General features: G+C 39.5%; 1 protein-coding gene across 2 annotated transcripts in view; it reads right to left on the bottom strand.

Annotated features, from left to right (window-relative positions):
• Window positions 1–22,823, bottom strand: part of LOC126196086 (ATP-binding cassette sub-family C member 10) — a 369,743-nt gene that overhangs the window by 7,204 nt on the left and 339,716 nt on the right. For both annotated transcript variants that reach the window (XM_049934541.1, XM_049934540.1), the window contains exon 22: window positions 14,897–15,036. In XM_049934541.1, the coding sequence (XP_049790498.1) occupies window positions 14,897–15,036 (140 nt within the window). The remainder of the gene's footprint in view (window positions 1–14,896; window positions 15,037–22,823) is intronic.

Here is a 22,823-nt window from a genome sequence, read left to right as displayed (position 1 = left end):
TTCCTTTTACCCTTTTCCTATTTAGTCTCCTTTTCTCACTTGTCCCCCCCCCCCCCCCTCCCCAAAGAAAAAAAGCTCCCAACTTTCCTTTTAGATTTAAGTTACATTCTGTAAATTCCTACTTAATTTTCTTATATTGCCTGTTCCTCTGCTCCTGGTTCCCTAACCTTTTGTCCTCCATATTTCCCACCCTACCTTTTCATCTTCACCACCTCACCCCAACCCTATTCTCGTATCTGTATACTCTATTCTGCTTCATCTCTCTACCCCCCATCTCATGCTTTCCCACTCCCTTTTCCTTCCTTGTACCCTTCATCCCTAATACCCAGCCTCCACCTTATTATATGCATATTCATTTATAATTTCTATTCTAGTACCACTTCCAACTGAGCTCCCTCTCCACACCCCTATATTTGTGCCTACATCTTATTATTATCATCCACCCATTTTTGCTTCTACATCTAAAATTTTGTCTAGTATAAGTATAAACACAATTGCTTTGCAATATATTCTTACATTATAGAATGGAATGTTTATATGGCAAACATTCATAGACTCTTTCATAAAATGATTATATACAATCTGTAGGTACTCTTCAACAGATGGTTATGAAATGTTGCTTTGCAACTGATCTGTGGTGTACTAGGGCATTGTTGTATTTAATATTCCATACAGTAAAAGAGGTACAACAGTCAGCTCTTACCATTTTTGAATTTCTTTAAATGTTTATTAATGATTTTGTCAACAGTTGCAGTATTATATTAAGCGACTAGTTTTGAACCTTACAGGTTCACTTTCAATCCTGGCCTACTGGGGCCACAAAAAGCACTACATAGTAGTCAATGAACAGCGATTACAAAAGTAGTATTACAATAAAAAGTTCAAATGTAACAGAAATTAATTATTTGAATACAAACATACCTGCAGTGACAATGCTTGTCTTAATAATAAGCATAAATATGGTGACACATGCTTTATAAATGCTTGCAGAATGAATGCTACAATCCACACATGCCTCTTACCCAGTCAACATCAAACTCGGGTTCAATACAGCCAACTGTACCAGAAAAATTTCAATGATGCTAGCATCGCACCTCGTGTACAAGCACAATTCCTCACCCAATATTACATATTTGAACAAAAGATAAAGCATTTTATGTTCAAGTACATGTCCACAGCCAATGGACCCTTCGAATTAAAACAGGGGGCATCACAGCACCTTTATTAACTATTCACTTTTAAAATAAAGTACAATGAAACATATTACATTTGGTGTTCCATTACAAATTTTGTGTTATAAATACAGATAGTTGTCCTCCAAAAGTCTACATACATAACTAGTTTAAAAACATAAAACATTTAAAAACATCCTGCTTAGCCAATGTCTCATGGCACAGAATCATGACATCTCATCATGCATTGAAATCGCCTTGTCCTGGATTCAAAGTGCAAATCTGTTACTGTGAGTCCTGTTGTTGTAAATCACAGAGATTGAATTCTGAAGTACACATGCTCAAGCATTTTACATAATTCCAAACAACTGTGAGTTACTGGTCATACATGATGCATGAACATCCTTTTTTTATATACTGCCCCTATGATTACGCCATAAGCCCGATACAAACACCATGACGTGACAATTTACTAACTAGGCATGCTAATCCAATTAGAGGTGCACTTAAGTGCTCTCCTACACAACATTGTTTCAGATTCAAACATCATGATCTAACATATCTGCTGGTGTGACATGCATATCTAATTATGGATTACACTCAAGTGATATGATATCCACTATAAAGCACTCTTGTATGAAACACTGTGTTATATATCATGCAGTGGGCAGTCTTTTCTATTTATTCACTGTGGCATCATCATACACTATTTTGGGCACCTAGTGCAGTAACTGAAAACTAAAAAGGCTATTATGTGTGGGCTGCATGCAAAACCCACAAACTCTCAACTAAAGATAAAATTAAATTAAAATTAAGAAATAAAGTTTAAAAAGTCAAGAAATAAAATTTTAAAAATCAGGCCTTTGTGTCCAGCCTCCATGTACGAGCATTTTTGCATGTCATCTGCACATACGATTTAAAAACATTTTATCCTAGATATCATGCCATACCCACCTTACACTCTGTTAATACCCTTTCACTACCATCTAGCATTTATTGGGAAATGGCAGTGGCATTTCAGAGTGCATAGCAAAGCCACTGGTGACATTAAGTGGACTTCCAATGATATGTCCATTTGTAACTAAATACATGGGTAGACGCAGAGGGCTTACATTACGCTAATCTAGTCAATGTAATCGTATTAAGCAGTTCAAGAAAACACAAAAAACATAAGTCACTCCAAGCACCAAGTCAATTTGGTGAGTGTGACTGTATGATGACGAGCAGTAATTGGTCAATTGTTGCATCCACTTACAGAACCACTATTCTTACTGTGGCAAATAGTTTTTTGTATAACTCAAAGACCCCCATAAGAAGCGCAACCATAACAAAAGTGTGAAGTAATCAGGTTAATGTGTTAGTATTCTGCCATTGTATGCTTTTATGTATCTTCTTGTACCCAAATTACTGTTTATAGAAACTAATCCTCTAAAAAAAAGTGGAAGTTATGGATTTGGATACAAGAGGGAACATAAAGGCATATAATAGTTAAATACTATCAGATTAACCTGAATACTTCACACTTTTGTTATAGTTGCACTCCTCTTAGGCATCTTGGGGGCTAAACAAAACACTATTTGCCACATTAAGATTAGTGATTCTATAAGTGGATGTGTCAATTGACCAACCACAGCTTGACATCATACAGTGATGCTCCCCTAATTGGCTTGGTGCTTGGAGTGTTCTGTTTTTTGTGATGTCTTGAACTGCTTATTGCAATTTATGTTGACAAGAATAGCATAATGTAAGCACTCTGCGTCTAACCGTGTATTTAGTTGCACATGGATATATCATTGGAAGTCCACTTAATGTCACCATTGTCTTTAATATGCACTCTGGGATGCCACTGCCATTTCCCGATAAATGCTAAATGGTAATGCAAGGGTATTAACAGGGTCTAAGGTGTGTACGGCATATCTAGGATAAAATGTTTTTAAACAGTGTGTGCAGATGAAGTGCAAAAATGCTCGTACATGGAGGCCGGACACAAAGGCCTGATTTTTAAAATTTTATTTCTTGACTTTTTAAACTTTATTTCTTAATTTTAATTGTCTACACATAATAGCCGTTTCAGTTTTCAATTACAGCATTAGGTGTCCAAAATAGTGTATGATGGTCTCACAGAGAATAAATAGGAAATACTGTCCACTGTATGATACATAACACAGTGTTTCATACAAGAGTGCTTTGTAGTGGATATTTTATCATTTGAGTGTAATCTGTAATTAGATATGCACGTCAAGCCAGTATATACACTCCTGGAAATGGAAAAAAGAACACATTGACACCAGTGTGTCAGACCCACCATACTTGCTCCGGACACTGCGAGAGGGCTGTACAAGCAATGATCACACGCACGGCACAGCGGACACACCAGGAACCGCGGTGTTGGCCGTCGAATGGCGCTAGCTGTGCAGCATTTGTGCACCGCCGCCGTCAGTGTCAGCCAGTTTGCCGTGGCATACGGAGCTCCATCGCAGTCTTTAACACTGGTAGCATGCCGCGACAGCGTGGACGTGAACCGTATGTGCAGTTGACGGACTTTGAGCGAGGGCGTATAGTGGGCATGCGGGAGGCCGGGTGGACGTACCGCCGAATTGCTCAACACGTGGGGCGTGAGGTCTCCACAGTACATCGATGTTGTCGCCAGTGGTCGGCGGAAGGTGCACGTGCCCGTCGACCTGGGACCGGACCGCAGCGACGCACGGATGCACGCCAAGACCGTAGGATCCTACGCAGTGCCGTAGGGGACCGCACCGCCACATCCCAGTAAATTAGGGACACTGTTGCTCCTGGGGTATCGGCGAGGACCATTCGCAACCGTCTCCATGAAGCTGGGCTACGGTCCCGCACACCGTTAGGCCGTCTTCCGCTCACGCCCCAACATCGTGCAGCCCGCCTCCAGTGGTGTCGCGACAGGCGTGAATGGAGGGACGAATGGAGACGTGTCGTCTTCAGCGATGAGAGTCGCTTCTGCCTTAGTGCCAATGATGGTTGTACGCGTGTTTGGCGCCGTGCAGGTGAGCGCCACAATCAGGACTGCATACGACCGAGGCACACAGGGCCAACACCCGGCATCATGGTGTGGGGAGCGATCTCCTACACTGGCCGTACACCACTGGTGATCGTCGAGGGGACACTGAATAGTGCACGGTACATCCAAACCGTCATCGAACCCATCGTTCTACCATTCCTAGACCGGCAAGGGAACTTGCTGTTCCAACAGGACAATGCACGTCCGCATGTATCCCGTGCCACCCAACGTGCTCTAGAAGGTGTAAGTCAACTACCCTGGCCAGCAAGATCTCCGGATCTGTCCCCCACTGAGCATGTTTGGGACTGGATGAAGCGTCGTCTCACGCGGTCTGCACGTCCAGCACAAACGCTGGTCCAACTGAGGCGCCAGGTGGAAATGGCATGGCAAGCCGTTCCACAGGACTACATCCAGCATCTCTACGATCGTCTCCATGGGAGAATAGCAGCCTGCTTTGCTGCGAAAGGTGGATATACACTGTACTAGTGCCGACATTGTGCATGCTCTGTTGCCTGTGTCTGTGTGCCTGTGGTTCTGTCAGTGTGATCATGTGATGTATCTGACCCCAGGAATGTGTCAATAAAGTTTCCCCTTCCTGGGACAATGAATTCACGGTGTTCTTATTTCAATTTCCACGAGTGTATGTTATATCATGATGTTTGAATTTGAAACAGAGTTTTGTCGACAAGCACTTATGTGTGTCTGTAATTAAATTAGCAGGTCTAGTTAGTAAGTTATGTCACATCATGATGTTTGTATTGGACTGGTGGCATAATCATAGGGGCAGTATACAAAAATGGTTTTTCATGCAGCAAGCACCATGAGTAATGCAAAATTGTTTCAAATTATGTAAAATGTTTGAGTATCTGTATTTCAGTAATTGTCCTCTATGTTTTATGACAACAGGACTCACATGAAGGGATACACACTTTGAATGAAGGACAAGGTTACACATGATTAGATTTCATAATGATTTTATGCTGTGAGACACTGTTTTAGCAGTATTAAGTAATTGTTTTTACAAAACTTATTGACCAAACAAATCATATGTATTGGTTTCAAATGTTTTATATATGTAAAATATGTATGTATGTAGACTTTTAGAAGACAACCATCAGTATTTATAAAGAAAAATTTGTAATGGAGCATTAAATGTGATATATTTCATTCAGGGTGTACGCATGGACAAGAAAAAAAGCTCCCAGATGTTTCCTGGATTTCTCAGTTAAAGTACATTTTTCCCACATCAAAATACTCTTTTTTCTTGGTGAAAATACACTGTTTCTGTGTTAAGAGACAATATACTTTCCCTTGGAGCTGTATAACTTACAAATCCTTTGAATGCCGAAGGTATTATATACCAGCATAGAACTTCCCAGCACTTTAGGAAGTGACCCAACAAAAACAATGGATTCTGATGTGCAGCAACATGTACACTGCATATTTTTGTATCACGAAAGTATAAGTACAAATTACACCAATTACAACACAGAAACATTCAAAGCACTGAAATTGAGATTACGGTGCACTTTTGTCAGCCAATCATAGCTCTTGTTATGTGATTTGCCAGTCAATGACAGCAGATATTTAGAGCATAGGACTTGTGATGCAGTCAGATGATTTTAACACCACTGTTAAAAAGCACAAACACACAAATAGGAAAAGTTAATAGTTAAAATTAATATACATTCAGTTTAGCTACATGCCAAGCTAAGCTTTCACCTATAATACTGGTCATGAAATTGTTTTACTGTTTTTGCCAGGGGTGTAGTTAGACAGGATCCAAAGAGCGCAGCTTAAACTGCAGCAGCTGAATATTGCTGACAAGCACAATTATAAATTTCACTGTTGTGCACTGAATATTTTATGGATTCCCTGGCTGAATAAATGTTCTGAGAAGCACTTTGACTTTTCCATAGAAAAGCCAGTTATGAGTGAAATTGCTAAAGAATTCACCTCGCATAATTCTTTTAAGGATAATTATACTTTTATACTTTCTACCATCATTATTGTATAATTTATAATCTGTGAAAGAACTAAAACAAATACGAAAAACTAACCTTAAAGCTTGGTCTTTATTCGTGTGAGATTCCTCGAAGACATATCAAACACAAATCTGCTTGAAGTTTTAAATAATGACATAAATGGCTGGAATTATGGGCCCAGAATTTTTCTGTCTGGTTGTCAAATTATTTAGTTTTGAATGAGAGTCAAACACTCTGTTATTTAAGAAATTAATCACACAGTCTCATATGTAACATAATTCATCTTGCCTAAAAGAAAATTTACTCTGAAAGTAGTGCTTTTCAAATGACAAATTGCAATATTTTCCCACAACCTGTTATAAATGTAAACAGCTCTGAAGTCTAGCTCATCAAAAAGGCTTTGTTGGCACGAAGTATTGCATAGTCTTCATCCTAAAGTGTTTGACATATGTTGCTGCCAGCAGACGGTTGTGTATGCAATTTGTTTTGTGGCACATTTTCTTTGCAACTAAAATTTTATTTTGATGTTATTCTCTCATTTATGTGTTCTTGCTGCATTAAATTCTGAAGTAGCAGGCCAAAGTAAAATTCTTTGTTAGAGTATCAGTTTTTAGCAGTCAAAATTACAAATATTTAACTGGAGACTAAAACAAGAAAGTATCCCAGAATTCTAAAACATTTCCGGGTTTTTCTCAGATGTTTCCTGGATGAAAAAATTCCTTGGTTTTTCCAGACTGCCTGGTTGTCCTGGGGTTCATACACCCAGTGCACTGTACTTTACATTAAATGTGACTGGTTAATAAAGGTGATGTGGTATCCCATTTTAATTTGATGCATCACTAGCTGTGGATGCGCACTTGAATACGAAATGCTTATTTATGTACAAATATGTAACGGGTACATGTGAGACTAGTATTTGTATTTATGTAATACTTGTACATTTGTTTTTGTCATTCATTGTATTGATGTCAGGTTTAATAAAGACCCTTAGAAGCATCCACAGTTAAAACATGTGCAATGATAGTGTCATCGAAAGTTTCCTAGTGCTGTCAGCTCTGTTGACCTACAGCTTGATTTTGACTTGATAAGAGGTATGTGTGGATTGATTCACTGATTTTCTAAAGATTTATAAACCATCTGTTGCCACTTTGATGTTTATTATTAAAATCAGGCACTGTCAGTGCAGGTAAGTTCGTAATCAAACAACAATATTACGAAAATGATAGCTTATACTCAATATAGCAGAGACGCTGAGTCGCAGATAGGCACTACAGAAAGACTGTCAGAAAGTGACCTCTTGGCCAACAAGTCCTACAGTGGGGGGGGGGGGGGGGGGGGGGGAACCACACACACACACACACACACACACACACACAAATGCAGCTCACATACACACGACCACAGTCTCTGGCAGCCGAAGCCAGAAATGGTCTGGCTCCGGCTGCCAGAGACTGTGGTCGTGTGTATGTGAGCTGCATATTTGTGTGTGTGTGTGTGTGTGTGTGTGTGTGTGTGTGTGTGTGTGTGTGTGTGTGTGTGTGTGAGTGTGTGTGCGCATGTGTGTGCATGTCGTCTATCTTTGGCAAAGGCCTTATTGGCCAAAAGTTCACTACCTGACAGGCTTATTGTTGTGTCCATCTGCAACTCAACATATCAGGTATTTGGTGAGTAGCAACTATCCTTTTCAAATATTGTTAAATTCCATGCTGGATTTTCCACTGTTTGTATTTAAATAATTAATTCCCGTTGCACCTGAACTTATTTTTGTAATATCACTTTTGTATTCACTGTTCACTGACAACTGTGTTCTGTTTTTTGTAACATCAGTAGGTCAGGTTTGAAAATGAACCAGTAAGGTTTGAAATTAGTCACCCAATATAAGTACTGCAACTGCTGACAGAATAGTTAATAAACATTTTATGAAACTTAATAAAGTTGCTGGTCCCCTTTCAACAAAATGCTAAAACTAAAGAATTTTTAAATTTCCTTGCATAAGTGCTTTTGTTTACATTATGTATTTACAACTTACAAGGAAGTCAGTGCAAATTGTCACTGAAATTCAACTGAGTTGTGGTTTTTATGAATATGTTTGAGGTGCTGATTATAAAAATGTATAAACTAAATGCACTGCCAATTACGCTGTGAGCTACAAAGATGCGATGTTCTGCTCACAGTGAATCATGCATAGCCGGCCGCGGTGGTCTAGCAGTTCTGGCGCTGCAGTCCGGAACCGCGGGACTGCTACGGTCGCAGGTTCGAATCCTGCCTCGGGCATGGGTGTGTGTGATGTCCTTAGGTTAGTTAGGTTTAAGTAGTTCTAAGTTCTAGGGGACTTATGACCTAAGATGTTGAGTCCCATAGTGCTCAGAGCCATTTGAACCATTTGAATCATGCATAACATGGTAACGTGAGTTTAGTAACTGCAGTAACCATAAACAGTGTTCCTCTAGCTAATGCAGTTATTTGCAGTGTATTTTATGGTCAACACATACTGTACAATACCAAAGATCACCTGACGATGTGTCCAATGCAACATCTAGGGGAACCAGACAGACTTTATGCATAAGAACAAGGAAACCAGTACAATAGTGACCCCTCTATGCATTGCATCCACCTCGGAATTTAATCTGTCAATTAGTGGTGTTACCGATTTCATAGTGCATCATACTGATTTCATAGCGCACCATGCTACTCTCACTGTCAACATAATCATGTGATAATGAATCCTGCAATTACAGTGAGCATGACTATTAGCCATTACAAACACAAAAGAAGGTCTACAGAAATTACAGTAAAGGAGAGAAAACAATATGATAGATGAAACAGTGGCAACCAAAGGTAATAATATAGATCACGAAAACACGATAGACAATATTGAAGAACATGAAGACACAGAAGAAGACTAGTCTAATTGTGAAAAGGATATGGATGACCCAGAATCTGACAGTGACAAAAGGCTGTTATGAAGTAATGGAAGCCAGTTGTCTGCCTATCTGTCCAGTCCACCAAAGAGGAAACAGTGGGGTGACATACCTTTTGGAAAGGCAAGAGAGATCACTTCATTCAGGATTCTGGGAAAACTAAATGATTATGCTTTAATGAAGTACAGAAATGACATCATAAGGTGCATGACATGCATCACCTACTATATTTACTTCACATGGTACAGAAAGGGGAGGAAGGCCAGTGTTCAAAATTACGATTAAGTAGCTGGAAAATTCAGGTTGGTGGCAACTGTTCTATGTGATAATATTCATGACAGGTATATTTGTGCTAGGGGGGTTTGGATAAGGCCTAAGAAATAGAACTGATTCAATTCACTGGATCTATCTATGTATGGGCTACAAGTTTTAAACAGAGACACCACCTTGGCTCATGGGCAACAACAAAATGTGTACCAGGCATACAGAATGAAAGATGTGATGAGTTTCACAAGGGGGTAATGTCCTTAATGAAACCATGGAACATATACAGATTTATTACTCTGATCATGCTGGTACACTCATTGTGAGCTCTGCATTACAGGGGAGAGAAGTTGGTAAGAAGTTTGGTTCCGAGTGATTGTGCAACAATTCTTTCCTACACCATCCAACCTGTTATGGCAGCAAGTGGATATATGTTTCCAAAGATGCTGGTAATTTATCAGGAGCCTTGAGATCAGTCTGGACTGTAAATAGTGCAATACATACTGAAACTGCAAATTCTGATTCAAGTTGCCTCAAAATACAGTCTAATCAAAAACCAAATCCTGATACAATTCCTTCAAGACATCTACTTCCCATGAACAATGAACAAGTCTCTTCTTCTGATTGATTCACTTGGGACATGTTGTGACAGGACTCATATCAATGCTACCCAATTGTAAAACAAGGTGTATACAGTGGAGACCATCCCTCCTGGGAGCACACCTTACATTCAGCCACTTGATGCGTTATTCTTCTGAGATTTAAATGTGGTGCTGAAGCAGACTGAAGATCATAGTATCCTGAATGACTACAAGTTCACACCATTGTTGAGAGATTCAGTTTCACTGCTGATGTGTACTGTATACAATCAATTCTGTTCTCCACCTTCACAGACTTTGTTCGATACTCCTGGACAGTAACTGGACATGATTTCTTCAGACCAAATGTAGTTTTGATGATCAAATGCACTGTGACTTGGAAGATGGCTTCATGCAGGCATTTATGATGTGCTCCTACTGTGATAAGTGCAACTCTGTTTCTGGCACTTTATACTCTGTGCTCATGTTCATCCTTGTAATCTTTTGCCAAGAGCTACAAACAATGCATTTTTTTGAGTTGGTGACTGAATATGGGCATGACTGTCAAGTGCAGTGTAACTGTTGATAGCAAATATTGTGCGCATATTTGTAATATACATGTAAAACTCTTATACACAAACCAAAACTTGGTTTCAATTGAAATCACAACTTGTGCCAACTCCAAAGATGTATGAAACTTATTCAGTTTATGTAACTTTTGTTAACTGCCTTTATCAGTTTTCTTCAGTCAACAACACAGTACGCCACATAGACTGATAGTCTACGATGTTCATCTTTGGCTTTCATCACATTAGTAAATTCAACTGTGTGACTTGATATAATGGTGCCTGCACATGTAACTACTGTTTTTGGTGACCATTTTATGGCACAGTTATTCAATGTCACAAATGTTTGTTTTATTTCTGTCAGACAATTTCTGAATAGGTTCTCATTTTTATGCTGTGACATCTGCATTATGTAACCAAGATTAATATATTTCAATGATGATTTTGTTTATGGAATTCAGATAATACCCACCATGTAAGTAAATTTCAAAAATAATTGCATTTTTAATTTATTTTCAAACCTACATTGTATTACTGTAATATTACACATTTTCTGGTCCACTGTATTTTCATGCATTCTGTATACACTGATCAGCCAGAACATTATGATCACCTACCTACTAGCCGGCATGTCAACTTCTGGAATGGATAACAGAGGTGATGTGTCCTGACATGGAAGCAATTAGGCCTCGGTAGGTCACTGGAGGGAGTAGGCACTGCATCTGCACACATAAGTCACCCAATTCTCATAAATTCCAAGGAGGAGGGCAATGGCCTCTGGCACCATGTTCAATCACATCCCAGATGTGTTCGATTGTGTTTGGATTTGGTGAATTGGAGGAGCAGCATATCAATTGGAACTCGCCATTGTGTTCCTCAGATCACTCCATCACACTCCTGCCCTTGTGACAAGGTGCATTATCTTGTTGAAAAAAGCCGCTGTCTTTGGGAAACATGATCATCATGGAGGGATGAATGTGGTCTGCAACCAGTTTACAATACTCCTTGGGCATCATGATGCCTTGCACAAGCTCTATTGGAGACACAGATGCCCATGTGTGTGTTCCCCAGAGCATAATGGAATCATTGCCAGCTTGTCTTCATCCCACAGTACAGATGTCAAGGAACTCTTCCCCTGGAAGACTACAGATTTGTACAGCTCGCTGAATGATGAAGAAGGTATTGAGGTTCATCAGAGCATGCAATGCTCTGTCACTGCGCCAGCATACAGTGCTGATGGTCACATGCCCATTTCAGTTGTGGTTGCTGATATTGTGGTGTTAACATTGGCACATGCCTGGGTTGTTGGCTGTGGAGGCCCATTGTTAGGAGTTTTGGTGCATTGTGCGTTCAGACACACTTGTATTTTGACCAGTATTAAAGTCTGATGTTAGTTTCACCACAGTTCGCCACCTGTCCTGTTTTACCAGTCTGCCCAGCCATTGATAATTCGCCCAGCCATTAGTAATGAGGGGTGGACACCCAAACCGACAACATCTGGATGTGGTTTCATCTAGGTTTCACCATGTTTTGAAGACACTCACATCGCAGCACTCCTCGAACACCCGACAATTCGTGCAGTTTCCAAAATGGTCGCACCGAGCCTCTGGGCCTTCACAATCTGTCCTCAGTCAAACTCAAACAGATCGCACACCTCTACCAGTCTACACATGGAAAACATGCTTGTTGATACTACATGCACTGCATATATATCTGACTGGCAGTCATTCCTTGCCTGGTGCCTCTGCTATTGCCTGTATAGGTTTATACTGATAGCAGGTCAGTGGTCATTATGTTCTGGCTAATCAGTGTATATACACATTTTCTGTGTGGTACTTGAAAATGGCCAAAAGCTGAAATCACGATTGTACAGCAGAATAAATGCCCTGTAGAATCAAATGCCAGAATATTCTTTTACAAAAAATAAAAACAAAAATTTAAAAAATCTATGAAGTCTGTTAGTTAATATTAAAGGACTGACTATACACTGCTCTGCAAAATGTATGGATGAGACAGATAAAGTAACACAACATATTAACTACTAGGTAGAAATAAATGAAAGTGCAGGAAAATGTTGCCAGAGGTTTCCCACTTGTGCACAGAAAGTTGGACGTCACACAACGTGAAGTGAGCATGACTACAAGCATAGTGCCCAAGATGACTGGACCCATAGCATGAGGCAGTTGAAGGACAGTATGTGTCAATCAGCAAGCACTTTCAGATCATTGCTAAGGTATTTTTCATTACAACATGGCCCAAGGACAACATTAACATCAGTTTACACTTGAAAGAATCATTAGGAACCTGGAAGAAGGACGAAGTGTGACAAGTGTAGCCCAGGAGTTTGGTGTTGCTCACAACATCGTTTCACATGCATGGGGAGTTTTCTGAAGCACAGGCACTGCTGTATGAAGAAGAGGAGGTGGTCAACTATGGTTAACTACTGCAGGAGATGCCCACTACATGGTGCAACAGGCAAGAATAATCCCAGGTCAAACAGTGGGTGCAATTGCAACAACATTTAACATGACTGCAAGGTTCACAGTCACTCCCTCCACAGTGGCATGAGTAGTGTGCAGGGATGGTCTCTATGCCCAACAACCAGTACGCCATGTTTGACACCCACACATCAGTGACACTGTTGTGATGGGGCCAAGATCATAGGGACTGGATCAATGAAGAGTGGGGTCGCATGCTCTTCTTGGATGAGAGAATATTCAGTCTGAGTAGTGATTCTGGACATACCCTCATATGGTGAGAGGTGGGAACATGTAATGCATCCACGACCATTGTTGAATATGATCTTTATGGTGGTTCAGGTGGTATGGTGTGGGAGGCATAGTGTTGTGTGTGTGTAATGACTTCCAAATCTTTTAAGACAGTCACTCACTGGTCAATGTTATTGTGGCACCGTGACATCCATATGCATCTTGGGTGCATTTGATCCCGACTTCATTTTTATGGATGGATGGATGATAATGCACAAATGGAGGAGCTCTTGGAACAAGAGGATATTGCACAAATGGACTGGTCTGCCCATTCCCATGGCATGTGTGGGATGTCTTAGGGAGATGTATTGCAAAACGTTCACATGCACCAATGATCATCAAACAGCTGTCGACTGCACCAGGGCAGGAATGGAACAACCTACCACAAGAACTCCTTATCAACCCTGGGGCCAGCATGGAAGTATGTTGTAGAGCATGCAGTGCCGTCCGTGTTGCTCTCACACTCCATTAAGAACCATGTCCTGCCTTTTGTAATATTCAGGGGACCATCGTAAATTGCATTGTCTTCAGTATAATTACTGGCTTTGAATAACAGTGACATTTCTGTTCATCATTATGTATTTCTTTCAGTTAGCTTCCATACTACACTGCAGAAGTTCTTTCTATTTTTCTCCTAGTTTCATTGAATTGTGTTACTTAGCAGTAACGCATCATGCAGAATCTAGGGGCTATCCTTAAGTTTTGCATAGCAGTGTATATGATAATGAATATAAATTTAATAATGATAATAAGGTAATGCATTTGTAATTGTCCATGACCTCAATGTGAGCTCTTTGTTCTGCACACTGTGATGCAGCAAAGCAACCACACGAAAGCTGTATTGCCACATCTGATTTCAAGCTGGCCACGATTTAGTGCAATGAAGCATGTCAAGACAATCCTATATGATAAATTATTAACTGTACAACCACAGTGAATGGATAATGTTTTGTAATTTAGTATTGTTCCATACCTCATACTGAGAAGATGTAAGTTATATAAGCTGTCACACTCTGTTTTATGCAGATGCTATAACTGATAATACACAACATTATCATAAATTCAGATGTGATGAATAAGTAGTTATTTCTACCAAGGAAATTACTTCTTTGAAGAACCTAATAATTATGTGATTGGGATTTGAGAAGATGTTTAGCTGATCTGTCGAAGATTTTAATACTTACCTATACGAAAATACCTATATGAAAATATAATCCAGTTTGTAGCAAAAGATAATAGGACACCACAGCATAACACAATTACTAAACATATACAGATATATTTTCTGCCTTCTGTGTGGCAACAAACAAATTATACTGTGTATACTCTGAACAGATAAAAATTTCATGGCTTTTAAGGCTGGCAAAGTCTAACAGGTTCTATGAGCTATAAGGATGTATAGTCAATTGCTTGTCTATGTCTGAGGCTACAATTAAGATCAGAACAATGCATAAAGTTACTAAATAATTTACCAACTAAGCAATGGTCATTTGAAGAGGACTCTATGTTATTTCATCACAAAACTTTTAAGTAAATAAACTGTAGTCAATATTTTTATTCAAATTCTAAAACAAAGTATCAGCACAAATTTGAGATTGCATTACATACCTATCAAAGTCAGCAACAGCATGAGGACGGTGCGCAATACAAATAACAGTGCTCTGTTGGAAGGCATTTCGAAGAGCACACTGTATGGCACGGTCTGTCTCTGCATCAACGTGGGCTGTTGCTTCATCCACACACACTACCTATTAAACAAACAGATGTAAATGCTCTGAACAATAAACTATGTTTAGTTTAAAAAAAATTATTCTTAATATTCTTGTGTTTCTGATGTGACTAGAAAGCAGAGTTGTTCAGCTATTTATAAATAAAACAGTTTACTGTGACAGTCACTTGTTTATTGTCTCACTATGTGTTCCGACAGGTCCCACCATCATCTTCAAGTGAGGAACAGTGATTTTACATTCCTGGTGTTAGCGAAGAGCACACCTTTTCACAGCAGCAGACATGATTTAAGGCATGTTACGTTTTTTTCTTTTTTTGTGGTGAAACAACTGTTTTTTTGCAGCATGTATAAGGTAACAATGATTCAATTGCACTGCTCTAACACTAGGAATTTAAGATGAGATATCCATCAACATTTAGGCTCAAATTTTGAAAGGCCCAGTTTTTTTATTTAAATTTCTTCCCCTAGAGACCGAATTCCATTCAGTTTACTGTTTTCCATAAAGACATATCTTCTGTTCTGCTGGAAACTGTCTCCCTTCACGCATATATGCGTTCAAATAGATGTTTTTCCAGCATGTTATGGTCCTGCCATGCTATATTCTTTAAACAAGAAATTGCAAGTGAGTGAACCGTGTGCAATAGTCCCGTATAGTAGACACAAGATCTCTTGGTTTGAATCCCATGGTCTCTCTCTCTCTCTCTCTCTCTCTCTCTCTCTCTCTCTCTCTCTCTCTGAGAGGCCAGTGATGACAGAAAACAGTCAAACACCATATTTAAATTGACAGTATCCTAATCTAAAGATCAATTCCAAATCAATTCATATGTACAAAGTATCAAATATAATTACAATGAAATCTCTGGTAGTTGGAAGTACAGCAGTAAATAATAAACACAGTAATAAATAAATAATCAAGAATGTTTGTAATCTATGAGATAAATTAAAAGAAGAATTTTTCTTTTTTTCTTTAAATCAGTGGATCATACGATGTTTTGACAAAGAATAGTTTTGTTTTAAAATTAAATGACACATAGTATAATGACAAGCTTGGGTGCAAATTCCAATCACCAAATGACATTCCCCCTTTAGGCAAGGAACAGACAATGTCAAACAATGACTTCAAGATGTTGGCACAGCAACAACAACATAATGGGTTACACTACTAATGTGGTCTTGACCTCCTTGGACATTAAGGCATTGCACTAGACAAGTATAGCTAACTAGTTATCCAGGAAACACTTTGCTCCTTTGGGCATCTATCACTGTCAGTTTGCTTTCAGAAGTAGTTACTTGTTGTAGGTCTAATTACACTGGAGAGTGTTCAGTTATCTTGAAATTCCCTACCATTTCTATCAAGCAATGAGTTCAACAGCAAAGACCGATACTTTTGATGCCCTCAGTTGATCTGATTATGGAAGATGCATCATCCCTGATAAAGTCAGCCTTTCGGAATTTTTATATGTGGAGCTCTTATGAGAAGAGTAGGATAAAAATCTGAGTAGAAAAAATGACCTAACTTCAATGACAAGGCATTCATCAAGTGGCAATTAGACAAACAATGCAGTTTATAGTGATGCATGACCTACAAGAGCAACTGTCTTCAGTTTTGTAGTTCTTGAAATGGGCATATATATTATATACAAAGATGATGTGACTTACCGAACGAAAGCGCTGGCAGGTCGATAGACACACAAACAAACACAAACACACACACAAAATTCAAGCTTTCGCAACAAACTGTTGCCTCATCAGGAAAGAGGGAAGGAGAGGGAAAGACGAAAGGATGTGGGTTTTAAGGGAGAGGGTAAGGAGTCATTCCAATCCCGGGAGCGGAAAGACTTACCTTAGGGGGAAAAAGGACAGGTATACACTCGCACACACACACATATCCATCCACACATATACAGACACAAGCAGACATATTTAAAGTTTGGGCAGAGATGTCAGTCGAGGCGGAAGTGAACAGGCAAAGATGATGTTGAATGACAGGTGAGGTATGAGTGGCGGCAACTTGAAATTAGCGGAGATTGAGGCCTGGTGGGTAACGGGAAGAGAGGATATATTGAAGAGCAAGTTCCCATCTCCGGAGTTCGGATAGGTTGGTGTTGGTGGGAAGTATCCAGATAACCCGGACGGTGTAACACTGTGCCAAGATGTGCTGGCCGTGCACCAAGGCATGTTTACCCACAGGGTGATCCTCATTACCAACAAACACTGTCTGCCTGTGTCCATTCATGCGAATGGACAGTTTGTTGCTGGTCATTCCCACATAGAATGCATCACAGTGTAGGCAGGTCAGTTGGTAAATCACGTGGGTGCTTTCACATGTGGCTCTGCCTTTGATCGTGTACACCTTCCAGGTTACAGGACTGGAGTAGGTGGTGGTGGGAGGGTGCATGGGACAGGTTTTACACCGGGGGCGGTTACAAGGATAGGAGCCAGATGGTAGGGAAGGTGGTTTGGGGATTTCATAGGGATGAACTAACAGGCTACGAAGGTTAGGTGGACGGCGGAAAGACACTCTTGGTGGAGTGGGGAGGATTTCATGAAGGATGGATCTCATTTCAGGGCAGGATTTGAGGAAGTCGTATCCCTGCTGGAGAGCCACATTCAGAGTCTGGTCCAGTCCCGGAAAGTATCCGGTCACAAGTGGGGCACTTTTGTGGTTCTTCTGTGGGGGATTCTGGGATCGAGGGGATGAGGAAGTGGCTCTGGTTACTTGCTTTTGTACCAGGTCGGGAGGGTAGTTGCGAGATGCGAAAGCTGTTGTCAGGTTGTTGGTGTAATGATTCAGGGATTCCGGAATCCCTGAACCATTACACAAAAAAAAAAAAAAAAAAAAAAAAAAAAAAAAAAAAAAATATATATATATATATATATATATATATATATATATATATATATATATATATATATATATATATATATATATAGAGGGAAGCATTCCATGTAGGAAAAATATATCTAAAAACAAAGATGATGTGACTTACCAAATGAAAGTGCTGGCAGGTCGACAGACACACAAACAAACACAAACACAGACACACAAAATTTCGAGCTTTCGCAACCCCAGGTTGCTTCGTCAGGAAAGAGGGAAGGAGAGGGAAAGATGAAAGGATGTGGCTTTTAAGGGAGAGGGTAAGGAGTCATTCCAATCCCGGGAGCGGAAAGACTTACCTTAGGGGGGAAAAAAAGGACAGGTATACAATCGTGCGCACACACACCTATCCATCCACACATCCCCACATATGTGAAAATGATGATGTATTTTCTGATGTGTGAGGAAGGGTGAAAGACTTTGAATGTGTTATAAATGTTAAGCCACATGAACCATTTATGCAGAGACCATACCATATTGCTGTTGCACTAAGGGAGAGAGTTGAAATTGATCTGGAAAGAATGCTGCAGATAGGGATAATAGAAGGAAGCAATAGTCAATACAATAATCCACTAGTTGCTGTCAACGAGGGGGATAAATCTGTGAGGCTCGTGTTAGATGCTAGAAAGCTGAATACCATAATCTGTAGGGAAACAGACCATCCAGAAAATATGGATGATCAGCAGTTCCACCATGCTGAAATAATGTCAAGTGTGGATCTGACATTTGGTTTCTGGCAAATTCCCTTAGCCAAGAAGAGTAGGCAGTATACTGCTTTCTCATATGGTGGCAGATGCTACCAATTTAAGGTAGTTCCTTTTGGTCTGAAAATGTCTGTGGCTGTTTGTATAAGAACATTAGATCATGTTTTACATAGAGAGCCTTCGAGCAAACTGACAATCTATGTGGACGACATATTGATGGCATCTGTTGAATGGGAAAGTCACTGCCATCTAGTGAGGGAAGTGTTAAAGATGTCCTTAGAAGGGGTGGAATGAAGCTAAAACTAAGCAAGTGTCAGTTTGCTAGGAAGGAGATGGAATTCTTGGGACATGTTATTACACCTACAGGAAAGATACTAAAGAAAAGCAGAATAGAGGCTATACCTAAGTGCCCAATTCCTAATAACAAGAAGCAATGACAGTCCTTTTTAGGAATGCGTGATTTCTATCAAAAGTTTATCAGGAATCAGAGTCTAAACTCAACAAACCTAACCAAGTTACTAAAGAAACAGGCAACTTGGATGTGGACACAGGATTGCACCAAAGATTTTCAGGAGGTAAAGGATCATTCAAGTAACAATGGATTACTGTACCACCCAGACAAAACCGTGCCTTACTGTTTGCACACTGACAGCAGTGATAATGGTTTGGGAGTGCCACTGTCACAGAAAAAAGTTGTAGGTGGACATGAAGAACTGAGGAGTGAAGCTTTTACATTGAGACCTCTTTCAAAACATGAGCGGAGTTATGGGATCACTGAAAAGGAGTTGTTAGCAGTTGTGTGGGCATTCACCAACTTCAGAAACTCTACTGGGTCATGAAGTGATTGTTTTCACTGATCATAAAGCATTGGGCTATTTACATGAATGTAAATTGTTGAACTTCAGACTAATGAGGTGGGCTATATTCTTGCAGCAATTTAATTACACCATCCAGTACATAAAGGTAACTGAAATTGTTGTGGCTGATGCATTTTTGAGATTACCAGTGGGAACGGGTGATATGTTAACAGAGGAAGAGGATGGAAATAAAGAATTTAAAATGCTATATATAAAGGGCTTGCCAAGTGTGAGAAATATCAGAGGAGTATGTAGGGACATAAGAAGACCACAGGCTCAGGATCACAAACTACAACAGATAAAGAAGTGCCTGGGAACTAGAGAGGAGGAAAATTTGAATAAATATTACATTGTTCAAGAGGAAAAGCAAAAACAGTGGTGAATGGAAGTTATATTTTCCAGGGGACCATGTCAATTATTTAACTCAGCATGTGCACCTGAGCTATGGACACTATAGACCTCAAAACTGCACTGAAATAATGGGGGGAAATGTTGTGTTCAGTAATATGGTTAGGCAAGAACGGAAACAACTTGAGAGTTGTGACACCTGTCAGAGAGTTAAGATAAGCCAGGTGCACAGTCAGGGATACTTACACTGTATAATACCAGAGAAGGATGGAGATCTGGTAGCAGTTGATCTTTCTGGACCACTGCCAACTGGAAGAGGTGGATGCAAATACATTTTTCTAATAGTGGATATATTTAGAAAATACATCAAGCTGTATGCAATCAGACAGACAACCAATAAGAGTCTGATTTCCAAGTTCACATAGGAGTATTTTCTTTTCATGAATGTACCAAAAGCTATTTTAAATGACAATGGATCCCAATTCACTAGTAATGATTGGATTAAGTTTACAGACACTGCAGGGATAAAGCATATAAGAATCTCAGTGTATCATTCCTTGTGCAATCCGGCAGAACAATATATGAGAGAATTGGGATGGCTCTGCAGAACATACTGTGGCAACAAACATAGCCCTTGGGTGCAATATCTAAAAAGATTTTGAAACTGTAATGAACTGTGTGAAGCATAGCTCAATGGGGTTTTCACCATTGGAGGTGGAGTTCAACACAAAGTAACCAAATCTGTTCTCTGAACATGTTGATTACCCCCTGCGTAATGAGATGAGAAGAGAAGAGTTGGAAACTTTTATAAGGGAGAACATGGAGCGAAGAGCAATGCAAACAAAGCAAAGACATTACAGAAAGGTGAAGGTGACAGAGATGAGAGTTGGGGATCTGGTGTTGGTGAGGACAAAGAAAAAGTCAACAGAACACAACAAGGAGACAAAGAAATTTTTTGAATTATATTATGGGTCATTTGAGGTGATGGCAAGTCCACATGTAAATGCATACTGTTTGGTTTGCCCACAGACAAACAAAATACTTGGGCTGAGAATTATAAATGAGATAAAGTTGTATAAGGAAGGAGGACCATGATGGAATATGTTGAAGTGAGTGAGACTGGAGAGTGAGTGAGTGAGTGAGAGAGTGTGTGTGTGTGTGTGTGTGTGTGTGTGTTTTAATAGTTTTTTATAATTTTTAAAAAAAGAATGAGTATTTGTTGATCAGTGACTTTGTAATAACACTTTGCATCATTTTATCAAGCACATTTAAAATTTTTTGTTGTTGCTTAGATTTTAAGTTATATATGGTGCTATCCACAAGCAGGAGGGTAAAATGAGCCATTTGATTTACGAGGGAAATAGTTGGGGATTAATGATAAATTTTCTTGTCATATACGGAATTGGACTTTGTTTTGTTGATGCTGAAAGGACTGCTATGATATCACAGCTGGGAATTATTTTGCACTTTTCGTTTTTCATGTCGCTTTGAAAATTGAATCCCAAACTGAAGGTTTGATTTGTGCATTTCTTAGGCTTTGTTTTGTTTTCCTTGTTGGCTTATCACAGTAATATTTCAGTGAATGTGAGTTTCTTTAGAATATCTTAGCTTGTTTCACATATTGGGGTCTAAGTATGTATATTAAGGAGGATCGATGGGCCACAAACCAAAACTGATACTGTGCTCTTTTTTTATGAAATGGACTCTGGATTGGACATATTAACTCAACTGTTGCAAGGGACAAGACTGATGAAACCTAATGTGTGAGTGAGTGCTGAAAGTTTATGCTGCAGATAATGAAAGTGAAAACAGAGTGCACAAAAGAATGCAAAATGTGCTTCATTGGTGTAAAGTTCACATATATGTATATTTTTACAGGAAAAAGAAGGAATTCATTTATGAAACTGACAAATGTCACATGTTGTTGTTGGAGAAATTTTGTGTGGCACGAGAGTAAATTAATTTTAAAGCATTACATTGTATATTTGTAAATCTTAAGCCTTTTAAATACAAATTTGGATGTTTATATTTAACATGGAATGGAAAGTAATTTTACGCATCTTCCACATTTCTGGCATATAGTCTTATGTATTGTTTACTATTTATTTATTTAACACTGGAATGCCCACTGTGAACATATATTTTCATTCAACAGTAATGTTTAAGTATTGTTTCGAACTACAAGTAAATAGCATTTTTAAATTTCATGTTCCTCAGACTAACCATTAAGAGATTTTGTCCTTCATTTGTGATTTGGTCAAAAACTCTGGGGGGGGGGGGGTAATTATAATTATAACATTACAATAACATCGATGATCAGTGGCAGACAACATTATAGAGGCTCTCTGAAATAATGTAAAGATACCATTTTCGCAAGATGGTTATTTTCACAGGAAATCAGTATGCTTACATAGCGTATCCATGCAACCTATGTCTTACAAGCATTTTCCATAGAATTAAAATACAATAGTTATATTTGCCAAGAACAAAGACACTTAGCCATAGAAAATAGTCTTAGAATGCCAGAACGTGGGAAAGTTGTAGAAATCTTTGTTACTTTGGACAGACTAGTTTGTGTGCCAGAATGTGGCTGAAGCAGTGCAACTGGTGAGGGGCCCATATACATGTTGCTTGCAGTCTTTTACCATTGGAACAGTGCTGGAGTGTAGATGTGACCACTTAACTGGAGTAAAGTAATATGTTTTAAAACAGCTATTTTTTATGTAGCCCAACCAGATGCATTAAGTGAACAAATATCACTGGCAAGATGCTAAGCAAAATTGTCCCTAGTGACAGCCAAGCTAATAGGCTAACAGAAAACAACGACATTATTTTTCATAGTAGGCAGGACCATTTAGAGTTACAGCTGTTTAGGGTTAGCGGGAATCATTCCTGACGCTTATATGACAAGCTAGGTTAGCCGAGAGCACTAATGGGCTGTTTCCTGGACACGAGTAGGTGCGCCGGCCCCGGATCGACTCTGCCCAGCGGATTAACAATGAGGTCCAGTGTGCCAGCC

Source organism: Schistocerca nitens, chromosome 1 (genome assembly GCF_023898315.1).
Source record: "Schistocerca nitens isolate TAMUIC-IGC-003100 chromosome 1, iqSchNite1.1, whole genome shotgun sequence".
In the NCBI taxonomy this organism is placed as follows: Eukaryota; Metazoa; Arthropoda; class Insecta; order Orthoptera; family Acrididae; genus Schistocerca; species Schistocerca nitens.
The sequence above is the reverse complement of the archived record's forward strand: the minus strand, read 5'-3'. Positions and strand labels throughout refer to the sequence as shown.